At 54.3% G+C, this 24,776-nt stretch overlaps 1 protein-coding gene across 1 annotated transcript; it reads left to right on the top strand.

Moving 5' to 3' along the window:
- The first annotated feature begins 10 nt into the window (after positions 1-10).
- ERBB3 (erb-b2 receptor tyrosine kinase 3) lies at positions 11-24,008 on the top strand. The gene is made up of 28 exons (XM_051832768.3): positions 11-283; positions 3,334-3,485; positions 4,614-4,800; positions 5,415-5,540; positions 6,116-6,181; positions 6,313-6,431; positions 6,538-6,679; positions 7,401-7,514; positions 7,596-7,716; positions 13,827-13,900; positions 14,047-14,137; positions 14,368-14,573; positions 14,723-14,855; positions 15,060-15,150; positions 15,368-15,522; positions 16,227-16,280; positions 16,618-16,753; positions 17,335-17,454; positions 17,561-17,659; positions 17,828-18,013; positions 18,185-18,340; positions 18,572-18,647; positions 19,117-19,263; positions 20,333-20,430; positions 20,515-20,703; positions 20,836-20,907; positions 21,411-21,711; positions 21,866-24,008. The coding sequence occupies exons 1-28, from the start codon at positions 202-204 to the stop codon at positions 22,390-22,392; spliced, it is 4,020 nt and encodes a 1,339-aa protein (XP_051688728.1). The 5' UTR covers positions 11-201; the 3' UTR covers positions 22,393-24,008.
- The last annotated feature ends 768 nt before the right edge of the window (positions 24,009-24,776 follow it).

Below are 24,776 nucleotides of genomic sequence, written 5' to 3' on the forward strand. Positions count from 1 at the left end.
GGCCGTGACTCACCCGGCTCCCGTGCTCCCCTCCCCTGCCATCCCGCCCAGGACTCGGGCTCCAGCGCCCGCCTCAGTCTGCAACCGCCGCCGCCGCCGCCGCCCGCTCGCCGGCGGCTCAGGTGGTTCTCGCTTCCATGTCCTAGTGCAGGGGCCCCCGGGCCGGACTCGGCTGGGCTCCCTTCACCCTCCGCTGGAGTCATGCGGGGAAGCCGGGCTCTGCAGGTGCTGGGTGTCCTGCTCAGCCTGGCCCGGGGCTCCGAGGTGGGCAACTCGCAGGCAGGTAAGCGGCGCCGCAGCGCCAGCCGGCTCGGGTCCTGGGAACCCCAACCGAGGGAGTGCGTGGTCCCTGAGGCGCGGGCAGGGTCTCTGGCGGTGCGGGGCCGGGGTGCTGACTCTGGGATCTGCTGGGATCCCCGGGGGAAAGAGGGCCCGCCGGGCTCGGGTTCTCGGCGTGATCCCGGCGGGAACGGCATTCCTGGAGCCCTGGCCCCATTCCCCAGGGCGTCGCGACCCCCTAATTGATCTTTGCTGGAGAAGATTGATGCCCAAACAGTAGTTCACACTTCTGAGGGGCGCTGCTGGGAGCGGGGCTGGGACCTCCGCTCTGCAGGCGTGTGGACATGGCTGGAGGTGGGGATCCCGGCAGGAGAGGCTCAGGTGCTCCCCAGCCCCCGGCCCCCACCGCGCCCCGGGTTTCAGCAACCCCCACCCCTAGTTTCGTTGTTTTGCCGACAGGGCGGAGCTACGCAAGGGTTGGAGGGGGTTGTTGTTCTCTGGTGTCGGAAAAACAGGAGAGGCACGTCCTCTTCCGTGAGTGTGCCAGCCCTGGGGACAACTGAGATTAACCAGAGGGCCAAGTCCAGGTGACCTCAGGGCAAGAGGCTCCACGAAGGCCGGCACCCGTCTGCCCTCAAAACAAAGCTGGTTGGTCCCCAGCTTGGCCAGCTGCTCTTTCTCAAGAGCCAGGTCAATGCAACTCTAATTTATTGAGCATCTAGTATACACAGAGCCCTGGGCCAGGAGCTGCAGGGACAAGCAGGTTCAGCCTTTCTGTCTGTCTTTTCTCTCTCCAACCGGAGGACCAAGAGGCTCTCCTACACCTGTGCAGCCTTTCCTAGGCCCAACTTCTGTCCATTCACCGGTTCTGTTATTGTCCAGCCCTGGCCCTGGGGCTCTGGACCGAGTTGGTTGTCATCCTTCCCTGCCCCCCCCATCCCAGCTTGGGATTTGGCAGGGCCAGGGCCCCTTCCCCAGGGTGGGAGTGGGAGAAACCACCTGTGCTTCCCCCACAGTTGCTGAGCCTAAATTTAGATCCTGAGATCTTGAGATGTGAACACTCCCAGCTGGTGGAGGGGGTGGTCTGGGAGTGGAGTGGGAGGGACCAGTGGAGCGACTGTGCCCCAGTCCCATCCAGACCCCAGGAACCCAAGAGTCTCAGATTCTGACGGCCCCTCCTGGAAGAGGCTGAAGGCAGGCATGGCTGGGTCTCTTTACCCTTTATCTGGATCCTGCAGCCTCTGGGCATCCGGCCCTGTCTCAGGCCTTCTATAGCCCCTTTGTCCAGGCTCTGATGGGGGTGGGGGATGTTGGAGGGGAGGCCTCTGGTTGAGGAGGGGCTGGAGATTCTTGCTCTGTCCCCCCCTCCCATGCTCACTACCAAAGGAAGGCTTGTCACACTGCTGCTCCCTAGGCCACTGGTCTCTGAGAACAGCAGAGATTTTTATGATTCCCTTCCCCCTGCCCTGCTCCCCCAGTGGCCCGGTTACTCCCAGAGGTGATGTTTATGCTCCTTTCCTGCCTAAGCCCTTTGCCCCCTATTTGTATAAAGCGGACTTTACCCTCAGGGTGGCAGGGAACTGAGGCTTCTCCTGCAGGCTTCCAAGCAGACAGAAAGTCCACACAAGCACTCCGGGGCAGGTGGGATAGATGAGGCCACTGAAATGCTTCCTGATAAGGAGTTCAAGGACAGATTTCTGGGCGAGGAGGGAGCTGTGTGTGTGTGTGTGTGCGCGCGTGTGTGCGTGTGGCACGTGTACGTGTATGTACACACACCACTTCCCTGTGCAGAAATCTTGGCCCCTCCCTTATCTGGGGAGAAGAATTGGCGCCTTTACTTGGAAGGGAGGTGTATCTTGCCAGAAAGGGGGTTGGCGTAGGGCTGTTCCAGAAATCCCAAAGCTTCCTAGGTTCTTCCATTTCAGCCTATGGACCCTGGAGTTTCCAAGCTCTTTTGGGAGCTGTTTGCCTCCCTGTTTCCTGGGACTAGACCACCCTTTCCCTTTCTGGGGAGTGCTGGGAGAAGCAGAGCCCTCTAAGAGACCAGACCAGGGTGGACTCAGCAGGGGTTGGGCCCTCCCCAGTACACTAGCCTTGTGGCCGCTCCTGCCTCCTACTGAGCTGCCACTGCCTCAGGGAAGGGTGGGTGGAACAGGTGGCAGGTACCCCCCTACTCCCCATGCCCCGGCCCCCCCAGACTCACACTGAGCCAGAGGAGAGAGACAGGTAGGGCTTCAGGGCCCAAGGTTTCCACAGCCATTGTCCTCCGTGTTACTGTTTCCCTCCAGGCTTCTCTGTATTTGATGAAAATACTCTTGGGCTGGCAAGGGGTGCTGAGGGAGCTGGAGTGTGAGGACTGGGAAGAGAAGCCAGGGTTCAGAGAGAGGAGGAGGAGGGCCACCAACTCCTTATCTTCCAGCCTTAAAGACAAAGCTCCCATTGACCCCCACTGCCACCACCAGTGCTCCCCACTCTAGTGAGGTCACTTGTCTGCCGAGGACAGGGTGTCTGGGGACAGGGTGGGGCAGCCCCCTCCTCCTGTAGAGAATTGCCTCATTGTGGGCTGGACTGTGGCCCTGGGCGCTGCCCCCACCCTCTGCCCCCATCCCACCCTCTGCAGACACAATAGGGGCTGTGTGCTCACCCCAAAGAGATATTTATTCCAGAGGCAGGATGGGGGTAGAGGAGTGAGGGCCCTAGTTGGGGGTGGGGGGAGAGGATAATCAAAGTTGTGGTCCTTTCCTAACTTCTCCTTTCTGAGAAGGGAAAAAAAAATCCCCTGTGTCTTCCCGCTCTGTTAACCCCTTAGTACCCTAAGGTCATACCTGAGAGGTGCCTGGTCACAAAAGGAGATCTTCCCACATTCCCCTTCAGAGTGGCAGGGGCATCTGGGGCACCCCCAGGCCTCCCTGTCTACCCCCAGCTGGGAGGGTAGAAGTCAGCTGCCCTCCAGTGCTGTTGAAAGTTGGGGGGAAGAGCAGGGCACCCCAGGGGGCGGCCTCCGGGCTGAACTTGGGTCCAGCCTGGCGCCACTCCCACCTCCGCTGCCGACAGTGTGTCCTGGGACTCTGAACGGGCTGAGCGTGACTGGCGATGCCGAGAACCAATACCAGACACTGCACAAGCTCTATGAGAAATGTGAGGTGGTGATGGGGAACCTGGAGATTGTGCTCACCGGACACAATGCTGATCTCTCCTTCCTGCAGGTGAGTGCCTGCTTCTGCCCCCCCCCCCCCCCCGCCTCCTTTGCTTCTGCAGGACCACCCCCTGCTGGAGTTCAGTATGCCCAAGACACAGTAGTTCTGAAGATTTAAAACCTGTGCGTTTATGTGGACAGTGACTGGAACCTGGGATCTAGGGCCTGGGCGTTGATGCCAGGGACATCACAGGGGCCACCCATGAGAAGGGGGCAGGGCAGGTGGTGGGCACAGGGGGTGCAAGGTAAGGAGGACCAGGAGGCCCCCCGGGGAGATGGGGAAGAGACTCAGCCAGGATGTTCCTGGCATGAGGGACTCTGAGAAGAAAAGGGTAAGATGTAGAGTTTCTCAGTCACTTCTGCTGTCTTCACGCACAGCAGTGACACACTCATGTGACACAGTCCTTAGAAAAAATTAAGAGTTAATGATTCCTCAGTGTCTTTAAATGGGAGAAGAGGTAAAGATTATTATTTTTTGTATAAAGATTTATTTATTTGAAAGACAGTTGGGGCTGGCGCTGTGGCTTAGCAGGTTAAGCGAACTTCTGCAGAGCTGGCATCCCATATGGGTGCCAGTTCAAGTCCCAGCTGCTCCACTTCCAATCTAGCCCCCTGCTAATACACCTGGGAAAAGCAGTAGAGGATGGCCCAAGTGCTTGGGCCCCTGCACCCATGTGGGAGACCTGGGAGAAGCTTTTGGCTCCTGGCTTTGATGTAGCCCAACCCTGGCCATTGCAGCCATTTGGGGAGTGAGCCAGAGGATGCACGATCTTTCTCCTCACTCTCTGTAACTCTGATGTTCAAATGAATAAATACTTAAAAAAAAAAGAAATGGAAGACAGTGATGGGTAGAGAGGAGAAACAGGAAGAGAAGTACCTGCCATCCACTGGTTCACTCCCCAAATGGCCACGAGAGTCGGGTCTGGAGCAGGCTGAAGTCAGGTGCCCGGAACTCCATCCGGTCTCCCACATGAGTAGCAGGGGTCTAAGTACTTGGGTCATCCTCCGCTGTCTTTCTAGGTGCCTTAGCAGAGAAGCATCAGAGGCAGCCACTAAACCCCCTGTGCCCCAAGGTCAGCCCTGGGATTGGGATTTTTTGGTTCTGCCATCCCTCTCATTGACGCGCTCTCCATCACAGTGGATCCGAGAAGTGACGGGCTACGTCCTCGTGGCCATGAACGAGTTCTCTACGCTACCCTTGCCCAACCTCCGAGTGGTGCGCGGGACTCAGGTGTACGATGGGAAGTTCGCCATCTTTGTCATGTTGAACTACAATACCAACTCCAGCCACGCGCTGCGCCAGCTCCGCTTCACTCAGCTCACCGGTCAGTTCTTGAGGAGTCCTCTGGCCTTGCCCCACAGCCAGCCTGCTGACAAGGACCTCCTGGAGGAGGACCCCTGCCTTCCCACTTTAGGTGCCCCTCTGGGGCACCCCGCAACCTTGGCCTCTGTGGTCTCAAGACCCCCTGGGGGAGGGCCTCACAGCATGGTGGGCTGGAGATGGAGCTGCACTGTTCCCTCCTTCCCCAGGAATCTTTGCTTCCTCTCACGTCTATAGGGTTAAATATCACCTAGTCCCAGTCAGTTGGAAAACACACACACACACACACACACACACAAACACGTAGGCCTCGGGAGAGGGGGTGTTGAGTCAGAGATGTTCTCTTGCCTCCTTTCCTTTCCCTTCCCCCACTTGCTAAACCGGATCTGGACAGGTGTCTGAGGAGGCAGGAGTTGCTTTTCCGCCTGACTCCTCCTTTTCTGAGGCGAGCCGCTTCCGTCGCTGAGATTTCGCTGGACATATCTGTCTGCCCGGTGCCCCCTGCCCCCCGCCTGCTCCAGAATGGCCTTTTGGATGGGAGCCGGGGGATGGTGGTGGAGAGGAGAGGATGCCACAGCAAGTAGCCCCTAACCCTGTCACTTCTCTTCCCTCCCTCAGAGATTCTGTCCGGGGGCGTTTATATCGAGAAGAATGACAAGCTTTGTCACATGGACACGATCGACTGGAGGGACATCGTGAGGGACCCAGGAGCTGAGATAGTGGTGAAGGACAATGGCCGGAGCTGTGAGTGGCCGGGGTTGAGCCCCCCACCCCCAGACAAACCAGAGAGACTCCCTTCCCTGCCTCCTGGCCTCCCTGCTGAGTAAACTCCTGGGGCTCCAGAGCCAAGGGCCACACAGGAGGGACTGGGTCCAGTCCCTGGAACCCAACCTAAGCAGCTGAGGAAAAGGGGCCCAGAGCTCTCCGTGTACAAAGCAGAGGGACCAAGTTTCTGGACTCCTTTCCTGCACACGCCCTACCTCCCCTGACCACGATCTGCTGCTCCCTGTTCATTCACACGCATGTATTTAGTTTGCCAAGGAGGAACCAGGTTCCTGGGTTGGGACTGGGGCTGAGGTTGGCATTGGCCCCAGCCCCTCCCCTTCAGCTGCCCAGTGGGTGGTGTGGAGGCGTGGCTCCACCCCTTGTTGACAGGTTCACTGGAGCCCAGCCCTGCTCTCCAAGGGCAGGGAGGGGACACTGCCCTGCCTCTTTGTTTCCCGGGCCGAGGTGCCTGTGTGCTGACATCATAGGCTGTTGATTCAAGCAAGCGTTTCTGAGCCCTGATGGCCTCTTCTGTCGCCTTCTTTCCCAATCAGGTCCCCCGTGTCACGAGGTCTGCAAGGGGAGATGCTGGGGTCCTGGACCAGAAGACTGCCAGACACGTGGGTTTGAACTTCCCTCGAAAACCCTCAAACCCACAGGCTTTCATGCCCCTGCCTACCCAAGCCCGTGTCAGCCCTGAGGCTGGGGATGGGCAACGCCGTAGAATTCAGTGCTTTCTCTCCTTCCACAGTGACCAAGACCATCTGTGCCCCTCAGTGTAACGGCCACTGCTTTGGGCCCGACCCCAACCAGTGCTGCCATGATGAGTGCGCCGGGGGCTGCTCAGGCCCTCAGGACACCGACTGCTTCGTACGTACACTTCCTGCTTCCCTGGGTTCTGCAGTGGTGGTGGGGGTGTGGGGAGGGGTCGGGGTACCTGGATAACTGGGGTTTTATGAGTCTCCCCTGTTCCCAGGCCTGCCGACACTTCAATGACAGCGGAGCCTGCGTACCCCGGTGTCCACAACCTCTCGTCTACAACAAGCTGACTTTCCAGCTAGAACCCAACCCCCATACCAAGTACCAGTACGGAGGGGTTTGTGTGGTCAGCTGTCCTCGTAAGTGCCTGAAGGGAAGGAACTAATAGTGGGTCCAGGGTTTTAGACTTGATTTGGGGAGGCAGACGGGTGAAGTTGGGTGATTAACAGGGAAGCCAGAAGGCAAAGGGCTGTGGTCATCTGATCATCCCCAGTGAGTGACCCCCATGTCCTGTCCCCTGTGGCTGCCAGCTAGGTGGTAAGAAATGCAAAGGACTTCCCCTCCCCTTTTTTAAAGATTTACTTATTTGAAAGTCAGAGTTACAGAGAGGAAGAGAGAGAGGGAGGGGAAGAGGGACAGAGAGAGAGAGAGATCCTCTACCTGCTAGTTCACTCCCCAAGTGACTGCAATGGCTTAGGGCTGGGCCAGGCCAAAGCCAGTAGCCAGGAACTCTTTCCGGGTATATGTGGGTGCCAGGGGCCAAGTACTTGGGCCATGTTCTTTCGCTTTCCCAGACTACATTAGCAGGGAGCAAGATTGGAAGTGGAGCAGCCAGAACTTGAACCTATGCTCCATATGGGATGCTGATGTCCCAGGCGGCAGCTTAACCTGCTACGGCACAATGGTGGCCCTGCAACGGGACTTTGTAATCTGTGGGATGGTGCTTAGAGAACCTAAGGGGATCGATGGGGGCACGTCCAGTGCAGAGCAGGCGGGAGTGAGGGCCCAGGGCAGGGGCTCGGCTGAAAGTTGACAGGGTGCCCCTGCAGCTCTAATGGTGCCTGCCCTTCTCTTTCCTAGATAACTTTGTGGTGGATCAAACTTCCTGCGTCAGGGCCTGTCCTCCTGACAAGATGGAAGTGGACAAAAATGGGCTGAAGATATGCGAGCCTTGTGGGGGGCTGTGCCCCAAAGGTGAGTAGCAGATGGGAAGAGATGGTCCGTGCCATCTTACCCCTACCCCCACCCCAGGCTGAGCCTCATTTGTGTTTGCAGCCTGCGAGGGGACGGGCGCTGGGAGTCGCTTCCAGACTGTGGACTCGAGCAACATCGATGGATTTGTGAACTGCACCAAGATCCTGGGCAACCTGGACTTTCTTATCACCGGCCTCAACGGGTTCGAGATTTTTGCCTTTCCTTTCCAATCACCTACTGTATCCATCTCTCACAGATCATTTTGTTGGCCTAAACCTTTCTCTGGAGAACCAAGTTGCAGTCTAAGTCAAAAGTGTTAGGGGTTACAAAGCATCTGAGAGGATGCTTAACTTATCCTTCCACCTGGGACCTGACTCCCCTCAGGACGTGCTACCCAATCCAGCATCACCCACCAAGTGACAAGGGACACGGACCGTGTATTTGCCCTCTTAACATTTTTTAAAAGATTTATTTATTTATTTGAAAGTGTGAGTTACACAGAAAGAGAGAGGTCTTCCATCTGATGGTTCACTCCCCAGTTGGCCGCAATGGCCGGAACTGCGCCGATCCGAAGCCAGGAGCTTCTTCAGGGTCTCCCACGTGGGTGCAGGGGCCCAAGGACTTGGGCCATCTTCTACTGCTTTCCCAGGCCATAGCAGAGAGCTGGATCGGAAGTGTAGCAGCCGGGACTTGAACCAGCACCCATATGGAATGCCAGCGCTTCAGGCCAGGATGTTAACCCACTGTGCCATAGTGCCAGCCCCTTAAAAAGCTTTCTAAAAGTTCTTTTTTATTGGGGCCGACGCCGTGGCTCACTTGGTTAATCCTCCGCCTGTGGCGCCAGCATCCCATATGGGCGCCGGGTTCTGGTCGCAGTTGCTCCTCTTTCAGTTCGGCTCTCTGCTGTGGCCCGGGAAGGCAGTGGAGGATGGCCCAGATGTTTGGGCCCCTGCACCTGCATGGGAGACCAGGAGGAAGCGCCTGGCTCCTGGCTTCGGATCGGCGCAGCACTGGCCGTGGCGGCCATTTGGGGAGTGAACCAATGGAGGAAAGACCTTTCTCTCTGTCTCTCTCTCACTGTCTGTAATTCTACCTGTCAAATAAAAAAAAAAAAAAAGTTCTTATTTATTTATTTGAAAGACAAAGTTACAGAGGTAGAGACAGAGAGAGGTCTTCCATCGGCTGGTTCACTCCCCAGATGGCTGCAATGCCTGGAGCTGCGCCAATCCAAAGCCAGGAGCCAGGAGCTTCTTCCAGGTCTCCCACGTGGGTGCAGGGGCCCAAGGACTTGGGTCATCTTCTACTGCTTTCCCAAAGCCATAGCAGAGAGCTGGATTGGAAGTGGAGCAGCCGGGTCTGAACTGGCACCCATGTGGGATGGTGGCACTGCAGGCCAGGGCTTTAACCCACTGCGCCACAGTGCCGACCCCTAAAGTTCTTTCTTAAATTAACTTAAAAAATGTATGTATTTATTTATACTTGAAAGGGAGAGAGACATAGAGACTTGAAAATCCTCAGCCGGCGCCGTGGCTCACTAGGCTAATCCTCCGCCTTGCGGCGCCGGCACACCGGGTTCTAGTCCCGGTTGGGGCGCCGGATTCTGTCCCGGTTGCCCCTCTTCCAGGCCAGCTCTCTGCTGTGGCCCGGGAGTGCAGTGGAGGATGGCCCAGGTGCTTGGGCCCTGCACCCCATGGGAGACCAGGAGGAAGCACCTGGCTCCTGGCTCCTGCCACCGGATCAGCGCGGTGCACCGGCCGCAGCACGCTGGCCGCGGCGGCCATTGGAGGGTGAACCAACGGCAAAGGAAGACCTTTCTCTCTGTCTCTCTCTCTCACTGTCCACTCTGCCTGTCAAAAAAATAAAAATAAAAATAAAAATAAAAATAAAAATAAAAAAAAATAGAAAATCCTCCATCCACTTGTTCCCTCCCCAGATGCCCACAACAGCAGGGGTTGGGCAAGGCCAAGCCTGGAGCCTAGCACTCAACCCAGGTCTCCCATGTGGAGGGCAGGAACCTGAGGGTGTGCATTGGCAGGAAGCTGGACTGCAAGCAGAGCCAGGCCTTGGCCCCAGAGGCTCCACTCTAAGAGGTGGGCTTCCCAACCACTGCTCAAATGCCTGCCCATCTTTCTTAGATTTTGAAAAATCTGTCTCCCTGTGATCTCCAGCTGTTTCTACTAGTTCTGCTCCTTAGAGCAGCAAAGAGCAAAGGCATTTTCTGATCCACAGGACAACACTCAAAATGTGTGAGTGTTTGTGTGTATGAGAGGGAGAGGTAGAGAGAGGAAAAAAAAAAACAAAACAGTATGACTACCTGGTATTTTTTAAATTTAATTTTGACATAGTTATTTTATAAAAATTTATTTATTTATTTGAAACGCAGAGTTATAGAGAAGCAGAGACAGAGAGAGAGAAAAGTCTTCCATCTGCTGGTTCACTCCCCAACTCTCCTCATCTGGGCTGATCCAAAGCCAGGAGCCAGGAGCTTCCTCTAAGTCTCCCACACAGGTGCAGGGACCCAAGCACTTGGGACATCTTCCACTGTTCTCCCAGGCCATAGCAGAGAGCTGGATCAGAAGTAGAGCAGCCAGGACTCGAACCGGCACCCATATGGGATACCAACGCTGTAGGCAGCGGCTTTACCCACTACACAACAGTGCCAGCCCCCTATAGTTTAATTTTTAAAAATATTTACTTATTTATTTGAAAGGCAGTTACAGAGACAGAGGGAGAGAGAGATCTTTCATCTGCTAGTTCACCATAACACTTGGGGCTGAGCCAAGCCAAAGCCAGGAGCCAGGAATTCCATCCAGGTCTCTTATATGGGTGACAGGAGCCCAGCCACTTGGGCCACCTTCTACTGCCTTCCCTAGGCACATTTGCAGGAAGCTGAATTGGAAACAGCGCAACAGGGACTCAAATCGGCGCTCCAAAATGGAATGCTTGCAACTCAGGTGGTGGCTTAACATGCTGTGCCCTTGGCATAATTTTATATCTACATTGCAGTTCCAACAATGGTATAAAGGAGCTGGCATTGTGGTGTAGCAGGTTAAGCTGCTGTCTGTGATGCCAGCATCTCATATGAACATCAGTTCAGCTCCCATCTGCCCACATCCGATCCAACTCCCTGCTAATATTGCCTGGGAACAGTTGTACAAGGCCCAAGTAGTTGGGCCCTGCCATCCGTGTGGGAGACCCAGATGAAACGCCTGGCTTTGGCCTGGCCCAGCCCTGCCCACTGTGGCCATTGGGGGAGTGAAACAGTGGATGGAAGATATCTCTCTGTGTGTCTCTCCTTCTATCTCTGTAGCTCTGTCTTTCAAATAAATAAAATGGTATGAAGATTTTTCCCTACTATCTTTGCTCACATTCCCCAAAGAAGAGCATTCTACGTATGCTCTATCATTTCTGTCTCTCCACACACACACTCTTCACACTGTTATTTTTCTGAACCACTTGAGGGCATATTTCCAGATGTGGTACTCTTTACCACTTTTTTTTTTAAAGGTTTATTTTATTTGAAAGTCAGAATTAGAGAGAGAGAGAGAGAGGTCTTCCATCTGCTGATTCACTCTCCAAATGGCCTCAATGGCCAGGACTGGCTCAGGTCGAAGTCAGGAGCCAGGAGTTTCATCCGGGTGTCCCATACAGGTACAGGGGCCCAAGTACTTGGGCCATCTTCCACTGCTCTCCCAGGTGCATTGGTGGGGAGCTGGATCTGAAGGGGAGCAGTGGGAACTCAAACTGGCACCCACAAGGATGCTCCAGCACCGGCTCCCCCTTAACCGCTTTTGTATTTCAGTGTGTAAAACAAGAATGGGGCAGGCATTGTGGTGCAGTGGGTCAAGCTGCTGCTTGGGATGCCTGCATCCTGTATCAGAGTACTTGTTGGAGTCCCAGCTCCTCTGCTTGCGATACAGCTTCCTGCGAATGCATCCTGGAAGGCAGCAAATAATGGCCCAAATATCTGGGTCCCTGCCCCTCATGCAGGGGACCCAGCTGGAGTTCCTGGCTCCTGGTTCAGCCTGGCCCAGCCCCAGCCTCAGCTGTGGTGGGTATTTGGGAAGTGAACCAGCGGGTACAAGACCTTTCTCTCTTTCTCTCTCTGTTACTCAGTATTCAAGCAAATGAAAATAACTAAATCTTTAAAAACATTTTTTGGGCCGGCGCCGCGGCTCACTAGGCTAATCCTCTGCCTTGCGGCGCCGGCACACTGGGTTCTAGTCCCGGTCGGGGCGCCGGATTCTGTCCCGGTTGCTCCTCTTCTAGGACAGCTCTCTGCTGTGGCCAGGGAGTGCAGTGGAGGATGGTCCAAGTGCTTGGGCGCTGCGCCCCATGGGAGACTGGGAGAAGCACCTGGCTCCTGCCATCGGATCAGTGCGGTGCGCCGGCTGCGGCGGCCATTGGAGGGTGAACCAACGGCAAAGGAAGACCTTTCTCTCTGTCTCTCTCACTGTCCATTCTGCCTGTCAAAAACAAAAAAAAAAAACAAAAACAAAAACAAAACAACAACAACAACAAAAACATTTTTTTACATTACCACAGTTCACTAATCTGAATCAGAAAATCTACACTGACCAAAAGATTAGCTAATCTACAGCTCTCATTCAGATTTCACTAACCGGCCTATTGCCATGGATCGTGACGTTCGGTTAGCTCGTGTCTTCTGTCTCCTTTAATTATAGCAGTTCCTCAGTTTTCATGACCTCGACATTGACATTCCTGAGGGGCACAGGTCGAGTAACTGGTATGGTGTTGTTCCCTTTGGATTGTTCTGGTGCGTCCTCACCACTGGATCCAGGTTCTGTGTTGGTGCCGGGATATCACAGATTTTGTATGCCCCGTGTATCTTGTCAAGGATGCACATGATACTGATTTGTCCCGTCATGTTGATGATTCCTCTGGCCGCTTGGACAAGGTGATATCTGCCAGGTTTTTCTACCAAAAGGTTACTGTTTTGCCCTTTGCAAGTAATCTTGGAAGATATTTGCCTAAATCAGTTATTATGATAGTTGCCGAAAGAAGATCACATTCCATTTTATTCTACATTTATCTATCTAATTAGGGGTTATTTATGTATTTGAAAGGCAGCATTACAGAGAGAGGGAGAGACAGAGAGAAAGATCTTTATCTGCTGGTTCACTCCCCAAATGGTTGTAATGGCTGGGGCTAAGCCAGGCCAAAGCCAGGAGCCAGGAGCTTCACACATGTCTCCCACGTAGGTACAGGGGCCCAAATATTTGAGCCGTCTTTGAGCCATCTTCTGCTTTTTCAGGCGCATTAGCAGGGAGCTGTATCAGAAGCAGAGCAGCAGGGGCACAAACTGATTTAGAATGCCAGCATCACAGGCAGCAGCTTGACCTGCTGCACCCCACCAGCCCCTGTTCAGTGATTTTTTTTTTTTATTTGACAGACAGAGTTAGACAGTGAGAGAGACACAGAGAGAAACGTCTTCCTTCCGTTGGTTCACCTCCCAAATGGCCGCCATGGCCGGCACTGCGCCGATCCAGAGCCAGGAGCCAGGTGCCTCTTCCTAGTCTCCCATGCAGGTGCAGGGCCCAAGCACTTGGGCCATCCTCCACTGCCTTCCCGGGCCACAGCAGAGAGCTGGACTGGAAGAGGAGCAACGGGACTAGAACCCGGCGCCCGTATGAGATGCCGGCGCTGCAGGTGGAGGATTAACCTAGTGTACCACAGCGCTGCCCCCCCCCTTTTTTTTTAAGATTTATTTATTTATTTGAAAGTCAGAGTTACACAGAGAAAGAAGGAGAGGCAGAGAGCGGTCTTCCATCTGCTGGTTCACTCCCCCATTTGCAGCAACGGCCAGAGCTGCACCAATCCGAAACCAGGAGCCTCCTCCAGGTCTCCCACATGGGTGTAGGGGCCCAAGAACTTGGGCCATCTTCTACTACTTTCACAGGCCAAAGCTGCCAAAGCAGAGAGCTGGATTGGCAGTGGATCAACCAGGACTTGAACCGGTGCCATATGGGATGCCAGTGCTTCAGAACAGGGTGTTAACCCCCTGTGCCACAGTGCCGGCCCCAACAGTTGTTACTCTTTCTGCTGTCCATTTGTCTCCGGTTTGGCTCTGGGAGCCCCTTCAAGCTTTCCTTCTGTGGGCCTGCACTCCTCCTTCTTGGGGCATAAGCTACTCTAGGCTCCAGTTATTTCCTGGTTCCAGCCATTTCTCCCAGGACCCGCTTCCCTCTTCGTGGAGAATGGATTTCGAGACCAATTTCTGAGACCAGGTGTGCCCCTTGCTGCTGGGCTATGTCTCTGCCTGGTTGATTGATTCTCCCCTGTTCTCCCCAGAGACCCCTGGCACAAGATCCCTGCCCTGGACCCTGAGAAGCTCAACGTCTTCCGCACAGTCCGGGAGATCACAGGTGAGTGGGAGGGGCACCGCCCTTTCTGAGAGGAGCAGTTGACCCACAGGCGAGAAAGTTGGGTCCCAAGCCACAGGGGAGAGCCAGAGGCCCTGGGAGAGGGCCGTGAGGGCTCCCCGCCCACACTCCTCTCTCCAACCCCTCAGGCTACCTGAATATACAATCCTGGCCTCCCCACATGCACAACTTCAGCGTTTTTTCCAACCTCACGACCATCGGGGGCAGAAGCCTCTACAAGTAAGTAAGGGATGTGGGGGCGGTAGCATCTCCGGGGACGCACTCCTTCGTGGGCGCCCTTGAATGAAATCCAGCGCACGCGCTCACACAGAGGGTCCAGACAGCCTGGGAGTTTGATGGGGGAGAGGCAGAAGGAGGCGGGTGGCCTCGCAGTGGGTCTGACCGGCCCAGAGCGCACTGCTGAGTGAACATGAACCCACTGCACCCTCATCCCATCTCCTCTTTCTCAGCCGGGGCTTCTCTTTGTTGATCATGAAGAACTTGAACGTGACGTCTCTGGGCCTCCGATCCCTGAAAGAGATTAGTGCTGGGCGTATCTATATAAGTGCCAACCGGCAGCTGTGCTACCACCATTCTCTGAACTGGACCCGGCTGCTCCGGGGGCCTGCGGAAGAGAGACTGGACATCAAGCATAATCGGCCGCGCAGGGAGTGTGGTGAGGGAGGGCCGGCCAGAAGCGCTGCTCTGCCCTGGGCGTGGGGGCGGGAACCAGGAGATGAGGCTGGAAGCAGGAATGCGGGCAGGTCTGGGATGACCTGTGGGGAGTCCTCAGACCCCTCTCCTAATCCAGCCCTTCTTCTGCAGTGGCGGAGGGCAAAGTGTGTGACCCGCTGTGCTCCCCCGGGGGATGCTGGGGCCCAGGCCCGGGTCAGTGCCTCTCCTGTCGGAACTACAGCCGCGGAGGTGTCTGTGTGACCCACTGCAACTTTCTGAACGGGTACGATGAGGGGAGACGGCCGAGACAGGGTGGGGAAGGGGCCCTGGTGTGGAGCAGCTCAGGTGGCACCCCAAAGCCGTTGGACAGCTGTCTGTGTGTGCCTTGGTGAGAATGAGATCGCAGATCCTCAGGTCCTCGGGCTGGGATCAGGGCACCAAGGCCAGGACTTGGCAGTGACGCGCCTCCCTTTCCCCCCAATTACAGGGAGCCTCGAGAGTTTGCTCATGAGGACGAATGTTTCTCCTGCCACCCGGAATGCCAGCCCATGGAAGGCACTGCCACGTGCAATGGCTCGGTACAGTAGCAGCGGTGTGATGGCCAAGGGAGAGGGGATGGGATAGTGCTCGGAGTGTCTAAGGAATGTTATGACCGGATCTCGAGGCCAGCACAGGGGATCCAGATACTGCTGGGGTTTGGGGTTAGAAGATCCTGAAAACTGGGTTGATCCTTGCAGGGAGGTAGGGAATTAACCTCGGGTTCCCAGCGTCCTTGACCTTCTCTTTTCCACCCAGGGCTCCGATGCTTGTGCCCAGTGTGCCCATTTTCGAGATGGGCCCCACTGTGTGAGCAGCTGCCCCAATGGAGTTCTAGGTGCCAAGGGCCCGATCTACAAGTACCCGGATGTTCACAATGAATGTCGGCCGTGCCACGAGAACTGCACCCAGGGGTCAGCGGTGGGATGATGAGATGAGGGGGTTGGGGGAGGCGGGAGCATAGAACTAGCATGAGGGGAGCAGAGGGAGAAAGAGACTATGATTTGGCAATCACTCCCAGCTCTGTAGTGAAGGGTGCAAGGCAAGGAAACTCATTAACAGTAAAGAGTGAAGCCACAGGGTTTTTTTAGTAAAAATTTATTTATTTGGAAGGCAGAGAGCAAGAGAGAAAGGGAGAGGGGTCTTCCATCATTCACTGATTCATTCCCCAAATGGCCAGGACAGTTGGGGCTGGGCCAGGCCACAGGCAGGGATTCTGTCTGGGTCTCCCACATGGGTGGCAGGGGTCCAACTACTTGGGCCATCTTCTGCTGCTCCCCCAGGCACGTTAGGAGGGAGCTGGATCAGAAGTGGAGCAGCCGGGACTGGAAGCAGTGCACCAATATTGGAATGCCAGCAGTGGCTTAACCCCCCTGCACCACAATGCTGGCATTTTAGGGAAACCACAGTTTGAAGAACCTGGAGGAAACTCAGCTCAGAGAAGTTACACTTAAAGGGACCCCAAGGGCTGAACTAGAGACAAAGCCCATGTGTTGGGATAGGTTTTGAGCCTCAGGATGGAATGCTACATTGAGTTCAGAAATAGGTGAGGCTGTTGCACTTGAACCTTTGTTGTCCAAGCTCCCATTTAAAGGTCTGATTTTCTTTCTCTGTCTAGGTGTAAGGGACCAGAACTACAAGACTGTTTAGGCCAAACACTGGTGCTGATCAGGTATGGTGGGCTTGGACAGTCTGAAAACTGGAGATGTGTGAGAGAGAAAGTCAGGAGAGGGCGGCACCAGCGGGAGAATAGAGTTATTCACTCTGGCCTTTATATATGCAGTCCACTGTCACCAGACTCAGCCCCTTAGAATCTGGGCTTCTGGCCTTCCCCCTAACATTCATCTGCAGTGGGGAGATGTCAGATTTAGGTTAACCCCTTCAGAGCTCTGGGACGCATGTATACGTGAATATTAACCTCTGGGTCCACATCTGCGCCACACCTTCAGGTCAGGTACAAGGGACATTGGTAGGGGAGGGGTAATGCTGGGCTTCTCTGTATCCCACAGCAAAACCCATCTGGCAATGGCTGTGACAGTAGGATTGGCAGTGATCTTCCTGATTCTGGGGGGCACATTTCTCTACTGGCGTGGGCGCCGGATTCAGAATAAAAGGGCTATGAGGCGCTACCTGGAACGTGGTGAGGTGAGTACCTAGCTTAATTTTGAGAGGCACCTTAGACCATCCGTAGCCAGCTCTCCTCTTTCCCCAGAGATGTGATCTCTTCCTACAAGGAGATTGTGGGGTCCACTAAAAAAAATGTCAGCCTGAGAAATGGGGGCATGCATTCTAGTCCTGATGTCCCCGCTAATTTGCTGTGCGACTTTGATGTGCCTTCTCTGTGCTTAAGTTTGCACATCTGTACAGCGCAAATAGCACTCATCCTTCCAGGGAGACTGTTAGGGAGAAAGGGGATAATGCACATGAAAGTTCTTTGAAACGCACAGAGCACTGGATAAAAGGTACTCAAGGTGCCGACTTCCCAGCTCCCCAGCAAAGGGAAAACCTACCCCTCCTGACTCCTGAGCTCGCAAGCACAGCTTCTTCAGTCCTTGGGATCTGTTATTCCTAGATATGCCCATAGTGCTTTCCAGGGCTAAACATAATTCCCATTCCTGCCCCCACACCCTGGGCTCTGCTGCTCCTGGTAGCTATTGCGGGGAGCAGGTTGGTATGGGACATGTGAGTGGGCTTTCCTGAGTTTCTCTTTCCCATCTGCTCCTCAGAGCTTAGAGCCTCTGGATCCCAGCGAGAAGGCTAACAAAGTCTTGGCCAGAATCTTCAAAGAGACAGAGCTGAGGAAGCTTAAAGTGCTTGGTTCCGGCGTCTTTGGAACTGTGCACAAAGTGAGTGACCCCCAGGAAGTCTGGGGAGGTAGGGAATGGATCTGGGGGCAAAGGGCTGACCCTGGGGAGAATGACCCTAGGCTGACTCCTGCCCCAAACTTCCCAGGGTGTGTGGATCCCCGAGGGTGAATCCATCAAGATTCCAGTGTGCATTAAAGTCATCGAAGACAAGAGTGGACGGCAAAGTTTTCAGGCCGTGACGGATGTAAGTAAAGGAATGCTGTGCACCGGTGAGAGAGGGGACAAGATCAGACACAAGCACAGCCTGTGTTAGCAGATACTGTGTTAGACATGCTGATGCACCTGAATGTCCGGGGACGCCCTGGTTGGGGTGTGCCCGTGATTCCTGGATAACATCTCCCGTGTCTCTTAGCACATGCTGGCCATCGGCAGCCTGGACCACGCCCACATCGTACGGCTGCTGGGACTGTGCCCAGGGTCATCGCTGCAGCTCGTCACTCAATACCTGCCTCTGGGTTCCCTGCTGGATCATGTGAGGCAGCAGCGGGAGTCGCTGGGGCCACAGCTGCTGCTCAACTGGGGCGTACAAATCGCTAAGGTGAGAGGAGCATGGCGGGAGTCCTGCGGGAGCCACCTTGCTGCAGCAGGCAGGGCAGGGGTGAGAAGATGACAGCTTTGCAGTGCTTAGAGGACCCTCAAGGGTCTGGGGGCATTCAGGAGGTCCGCAGTGGATTTCCTCCGAGCCTGGGGCTATTTCCTTCCCCTACAGGGCATGTACTATCTTGAGGAGCACGGTATGGTGCACAGGAACCTGGCTGCCCGCAACGTGCTGCTGAAGTCAGCCAGTCAGGTTCAGGTGGCAGATTTTGGTGTGGCTGACCTGCTGCCCCCAGATGATAAGCAGCTCCTCCACAGTGAAGCCAAGGTGAGGGGACACAGAGGGCCTCGTGAGAGGTGGGGTAGTGTAAACAAAGCACGGGGGAAGTCTCTCAGAGCAAGCAGATGCTTCACCGTTAAATTCATGGAGGGCAAGGTGGGGTTGGCAGAAATTTAAGTGCAGACGGCAAGAAGGAAAAACGATAGCATGCTTGGGGTTTGGAAATGCTAAGAAAATTTGTGGAAATGGACTAGTGACACCTTTGTCTTTACTCCCCAGACTCCAATTAAGTGGATGGCTCTTGAGAGTATCCACTTTGGGAAATACACACACCAGAGTGACGTCTGGAGCTACGGTCAGTGCATCTGGGTGCCTTCATGCCATCACTGTCCCAAATTCCACGACTACCTTTTTTTTTTTTTTTTAGTTAATTAATTAATTTGAAAAGCAGAGTTGTAGAGAGGCAGAGAGGAGAGGCCTTCCATCCACTGGTTCACTCCCCAGATGGCCACAATGGCCAGAGCTGCGCCAATCCAAAGTCAGGAGCCAAGAGCTTCTTCTGGGTCTCCAATGTGGGTGGCAGGGGCCCAAGGACTTGGGCCATCTTCTGCTTTCCCAGGCCATAACAGAGCTGAATTGGAAGCGGAGCAGCCGGGACTCGAACCGGTGCCCATATGGGATGCCTGCTACACCACAGTGCCAGCCCCCACAACTGCCTTTGGAGATACCCTCTCTTAGACTCTCTAAGCCCTTCACATCTTGTGTCTGACCAACTTCTGCCTCCCTTTTTACTTCATTGCCTATGGGTACTGTTTTCTTACCAGGTGTGACAGTTTGGGAGCTGATGACCTTCGGTGCAGAGCCCTATGCAGGGCTGCGATTAGCAGAAGTACCAGACCTGTTGGAGAAGGGGGAACGGTTGGCACAGCCCCAGATCTGCACCATTGATGTCTACATGGTCATGGTCAAGTGTGAGTCGCCTGCTGGCTCCAGTCAATTTTTTTCAAATACTTATTTATTTATTTATTTTTAAAGATTTATTTGAAAGAGTTACAGAGAGAGGTAGAGAGGTCTTCCATCCACTGGTTCACTCCCCAAATGGCCGCAATGGCTGGAGCTATGCCAATCTGAAGCCAGGAGCCAGGAGCTTCTTCCAAGTCTCCCAAGTGGGTGCAGGGGCCCAAGGACTTGGTCCATCTTCTACTGCTTTCCCAGGCCATAGCAGAGAGCTGGATTGGAAGAGGAACAGCCAGGACTAGAACTGGCACCCATATGGGATGCTGGCGCTTCAGGCCAGGGTGTTAACCTGCTGCGCCACAGCACCGGCCCCTATTTATTTTTCTGAAAGGTAGAGTGACAGATCTATCTGTTGGTTTATTCCTCAAATGACTGCAACAGCCAGGGCTGCGCCAGGCTGTCACAGTATCCAGGAACTCCATCCAGGTATCCCACATGGGTGGCAGGGACTCAAGTACTTGAGCCTTCATCCACTGCTTCCTGGTGCTTTAGCAGGGAGCTGGATAGGAAGCCTAGTAGTTGGGACTTAAACCAGCACTCAGATATAGGATGTGGATGACCCAAGGAAGAGGCTAAATTGCTGGCCCGACATCCCCCCCTCCCCCAGCCTTTTTTTTTTTTTTTAAGAGAGAGATCGATCTTCTATCTGCTGGTTCACTCCCCCAATTGGCCCCAAAGGCCGGAGCTGCGTTGATCTGAAGCTAGGAGCCAGGAATTTCTTCTGGGTCTCCCACGCGGGTACAAGGGCCCAAGGACTTGGGCCATCTTCCACTGCTTTCCCAGGCCATAGCCGAGAGCTGAATAGGAACTGGTGCTCATATGGGACACCAGAATTGCAGGAGGTGGCTTTACCCACTATGCCATAGCACTGCCCACCCCCACCCCCACCCCAAGCCATTTTTTCACAGTTGATCTTAGCCAAAAGGCTGAAAATCCCAGCTATTTGTTAACTGTTCTCCCTCCCATCTCCTCTTACGGCTCCATGCACACTGACGGTTTTTTACCTCCTGTGTCTTATCCTAGGTTGGATGATTGATGAGAACATTCGCCCAACCTTTAAAGAACTAGCCAATGAGTTCACCAGGATGGCCCGAGATCCACCACGGTATCTAGTCATAAAGGTGAGTAGGGACTAGATTGCAAGGATGTGGAGAAAAGAATTGGCTGGAACCCGGATCCACCTTAACAGTTACCTGCTCCTACAGAGGGAGAGTGGGCCTGGAGTACCTCCTGGGGCAGAGCCCTCTGCTCTGACAAACAAGGAACTGGAGGAAGTAGAGCTGGAGCCAGAACTTGACCTAGACCTAGACTTGGAGGCAGAAGAGGACACCCTGGCAACCACACTGGGCTCTGCTCTCAGCCTACCAGTTGGAACTCTTACTCGACCACGGGGGGTAAGACACTGTAACTACCCAAGACTCCACACCAGGCCCGCACAAACCCCCAGACCAACTACTCACGGCCCCCATGGTAAGAGTAGGATTTCTTCCTTCATCTGAACCTTTTTCTTACTTCTTTCCTCCCAGAGCCAGAGCCTGTTAAGTCCATCATCTGGATACATGCCCATGAACCAGAGTGTTCTTGGAGAGGCCTGCCAGGTGAGCTCTGCTGCTGACACGAGGTGGCTGAGGGGTAGTGCAGGAAGCATGAGAAACTGAAAAGGCAGGCAACAAACAACCCAATCTTCTTCTTTTTTTAAGCCTTATTTTTATTTGAAAGAGTTACAGAGAAAGGTAGAGTGAGAGAGCAATAGAGAGAGGGGTCTTCCATACACTGACTGGTTCACTCCCCAAATGGCTGCAATGGCTGGAGCTGAGCTGAGCTGATGCAAAGCCAGGAGCCAGGAGCTTCATCCGGGTCTCCCATGTGGGTGCAGGGGTCCAAGCATTTGGGCCATCTTGCACTGCTTTCCCAGGTTCATCAGTAGGGAGCTGGATCGGAAGTGGAGCAGCCAGGACTTGAACTGGCACCATAAGGGATGCTGGCACTGCAGGCCAGGGCTTTAACCTGCTGTGTCACAGCACCGGCCCCCAACCCAATCTTCTAAATAAAGCCTTTCCTGTCTCTAAATCTGTTATCCTCTCTTTACCTTCCTTCGTAGGAGTCTGCAGTTTGTGGGGGCAGTGAACGATGCCCTCGTCCGGTCTCTCTGCACCCAGTGCCACGGGGCCGCCTGACCTCCGAATCGTCAGAAGGTCACGTGACAGGCTCTGAGGCTGAGCTCCCGGAGAAGGTGTCGGTGTGCAGGAGCCGCAGCCGCAGCCGCAGCCCACGGCCAAGGGGAGATAGTGCCTACCATTCCCAGCGCCATAGCCTGCTTACGCCCGTCACCCCTCTTGCCCCGCCAGGATTGGAAGAAGAGGATGTCAACGGTTATGTCATGCCAGATACACACCTCAAAGGTGCCTGACTCCTCCTGCAGCTTTCTCTGAATTCTCGTCTTCTCTGATCCTATCCCTTCCTATTAATTTTTTCTAACTTTCCCTTCCCTTCCCCTACCTACTGCCCATTACCATGAAGTTCTCCACCTACTTATCCTCTCTGCTCTTCTCCTAGGTACTCCTTCTTCCCGAGAAGGTACTCTTTCCTCAGTGGGTCTCAGCTCTGTCCTGGGTACTGAAGAGGAAGATGAAGATGAGGAGTATGAATACATGAACCGTCGGAGAAGGCCCAGCCCATCTCATCCCCCTCGGCCCGGCTCCCTTGAGGAGCTGGGCTATGAGTACATGGACGTGGGGTCAGACCTCAGTGCCTCCCTGGGCAGCACGCAGAGTTGTCCTCTCAACCCTGTGCCCGTCATATCCACTGCTGGCACGACACCAGATGAGGACTATGAGTATATGAATCGGCGACGCGGTGCAGGTGGCCCGGGAGGGGATTACACAGCCATGGGGGCCTGCCCAGCAGCTGAGCAAGGGTATGAAGAGATGCGAGCTTTCCAGGGGCCTGGTCCGCATGCCCCTAGTGTCCGCTACGCCCGCCTCAAAACCCTCCGCAGTTTAGAAGCCACCGACTCCGCCTTTGACAACCCTGATTACTGGCATAGCAGGCTTTTCCCCAAGGCTAACGCCCAGAGAACATAGCCTCGACTCCTTGAGACACTCGGGGAGCGTCTGATGGCAGCTAGTGCCTCTAGAGGGTACCCCTCATCTCCCTACTCCCCCCTCCACAGGTGTCAGCCCCATTTCTCTAGTCCTAGACAATTCCATTCAACCTTTGGAGGCTTTGAATCCCTTTGACACAAACTTCTTATGGTTTGTAGCCAACTGTGCACTTTGTTCTCCTTCCCAGCCCCAGGAAGGAGAAGGTTTTCCTACTTTGTGTGCTTTCCCAGGACTCCCTGGAGACATGAAGGATTACTCCCCACATCCCTGTAGCTCAGGCCCCACCTGTTAGTATGAGGCCCGGATATGTGCCTGTTTCAGAGTGTCCTAAGAACACAGGGGCAGATCTGGCAGAAGAAAGCAAAAACTGGGTACTTTTAACCCCCTGCAAAGGTTGCAGAGCTTAAAGTTCTGTAAAGAGCAGTTAGGAACAGACTATTACTCTCGGCTCTTCACTGCGGGCCAGGCAGCAAGCGAAACTTTACCTACATTATCTCCCTTAATCCTTTATACTCCTTACAATTGTGTGACAGAGAGATGACCCTGTTTTACACCTAAGTAGTCCCCCCTCCCCCATCCTCAGGGGATAATGTTCCAAGACACCCAGTGAAACCACAGATAGCACCAAATGCTGTACTTAATGCCCTTCCTCCTGAACTCCATGCACTACGGCCATAACTTGTGCATTCCGTGGTGCAACAAGAAAAGTAGCACAGAATTCCATGGATAAAGGAATCGTCTGCACTGGAGATCCGGCGACTTCTGCGTACACTTTTGGCTCCTTTACTTACGAAGACGTTCACCTTTTCACTTAACGGAAGCACTTCTCTTTGGTCGATGTGAATTGCCTGCATCACCATTAAACAAGTAAGGGTTCCTAGAACACAGCCACTTTTGGATACCACAACAGGAGATCTGATAAGCGAGAGTGCTACCGAGGGACTAAGGGCAGTGAGGGACGACTACACTGGACAGAGGAAGAGCAGGATGGTGCTAAGATTTCATCATGCTACTCAGACTTATCAATTGTTGATTTTCCATGTAATTGTTTTGGACTGCAGTTAACCACAGGTAACAAGCTGTGGAAAGACAGCAGATCAGGGGGACTGAGCCTTAAAGACTGGGTAAATTAAGCAACAGGTCCAGGTTTCAAAATCTTCCCAACAGAATGCACGTGTTCTTACTGTAAGCTGTCATGGAAAACAGATAAGTCAGAGAGCCCTTGTAAGGTGCATTTTACTTGTGTGTGTGTGTTTTTTTTTTTTCTTTGCACTGAATCAAGTTTAACCCTCCTCTACACCCAGACTTCTCATCTCAGGAAGTGGTGGGGGTGAGGGGGTAGGAAGGAAAAATAACTGGATGTTTTTGCATAAACCGTAACTCTCGTGATCACTCCTAAGGGCAGACTCACAAAGGTCCCCAGGCCCACCTGTAGGAGCTGTTCTCCTCCAGTGGTGAGACGCTTCCAGGTGGGAGAGACAGGACCCTGCTTTAGACCTCCATCCCCTTGGGAGGGGAACTGGGGCAAATGTCTGTTATATCATTGAAGTGTTTTGTTGTTTTTATACATGTCTGAATAAAAATGCCAAAGTTTTTTTCAGCTTTCTGTTTGTCAAATGAAGGAAACTGATTAAGAGGCCACCTCTTTGAGTGCAACAGTGGACAGCCACCTTTCTGTCTCCCGACAGCCCTGTTCGTCCCATTCAGCTTTCTCCAGGCATAGGGCAGAGTCCTTTTCATTCAGGGGTTGTACTAGAAATTACAGGGCAAGTAGGATTAAAAAAAAAAAAAATCCCACAAATGCTTGGAGAAGTTAGAAAATGCCCTATGGATGCGAAAATTGAAAGCTTTAAATTGCTTCAAAACTCATTCTCTTAAGAGAGCCACCAACTCTCTGCGAGCACTTCCTTAGGTGGGGGCCCCATTCAAGGCCACGGCTGGAAGAACAGTGCCTCTAGGTCGGGAGGGCGTGAGTGGATGATCTCCCGCTGCCTAGTTAGACCCAGTTCCCAACACGCTTCCTCGGTCTTCCACGTCCGCTCTGCTCCTTCCCTCAGCACTGGGAGCCGATTGGACCGGCCGGGCCGGTCCCGCCAGCCGACCCAGGGATCCCCAGCCGGCGTACCCAGCACCCCCGCCCTAGGTGCACACACAGCACACCGACCTCGGCTCCACCCTGCTCCACGCCGCCCCGCCGCAGCCAAACCCTTTTCCCCTTCGAAGCCCCGCCCCTAATCCCTCAGCCCGCCCCCCTTCTCTATTACGAGCTCGGGCTCAGCACTCCTGGTGGATGGACTTTTTCCCGGAGAGACCACGCTTCCCCTCCAGCTAGCCAACAGCTCCGCCTTCCCGCCGGAGCCTGA

This window comes from Oryctolagus cuniculus, chromosome 11, assembly GCF_051225735.1.
Source record: "Oryctolagus cuniculus isolate XC-2025 breed Fujian yellow rabbit chromosome 11, ASM5122573v1, whole genome shotgun sequence".
Lineage (NCBI taxonomy): Eukaryota > Metazoa > Chordata > Mammalia > Lagomorpha > Leporidae > Oryctolagus > Oryctolagus cuniculus.

Bases quoted from the DNA above. Each gene is read 5' to 3' on its own strand.
- ERBB3 (XM_051832768.3), top strand. From the start codon at position 202: ATGCGGGGAAGCCGGGCTCTGCAGGTGCTGGGTGTCCTGCTCAGCCTG. The intron at 5,541-6,115 runs GTGAGTGGCCGG...TTTCCCAATCAG, and splicing joins GAAGGACAATGGCCGGAGCT to GTCCCCCGTGTCACGAGGTC. The intron at 21,712-21,865 runs GTGCCTGACTCC...CTCTTCTCCTAG, and splicing joins GCCAGATACACACCTCAAAG to GTACTCCTTCTTCCCGAGAA.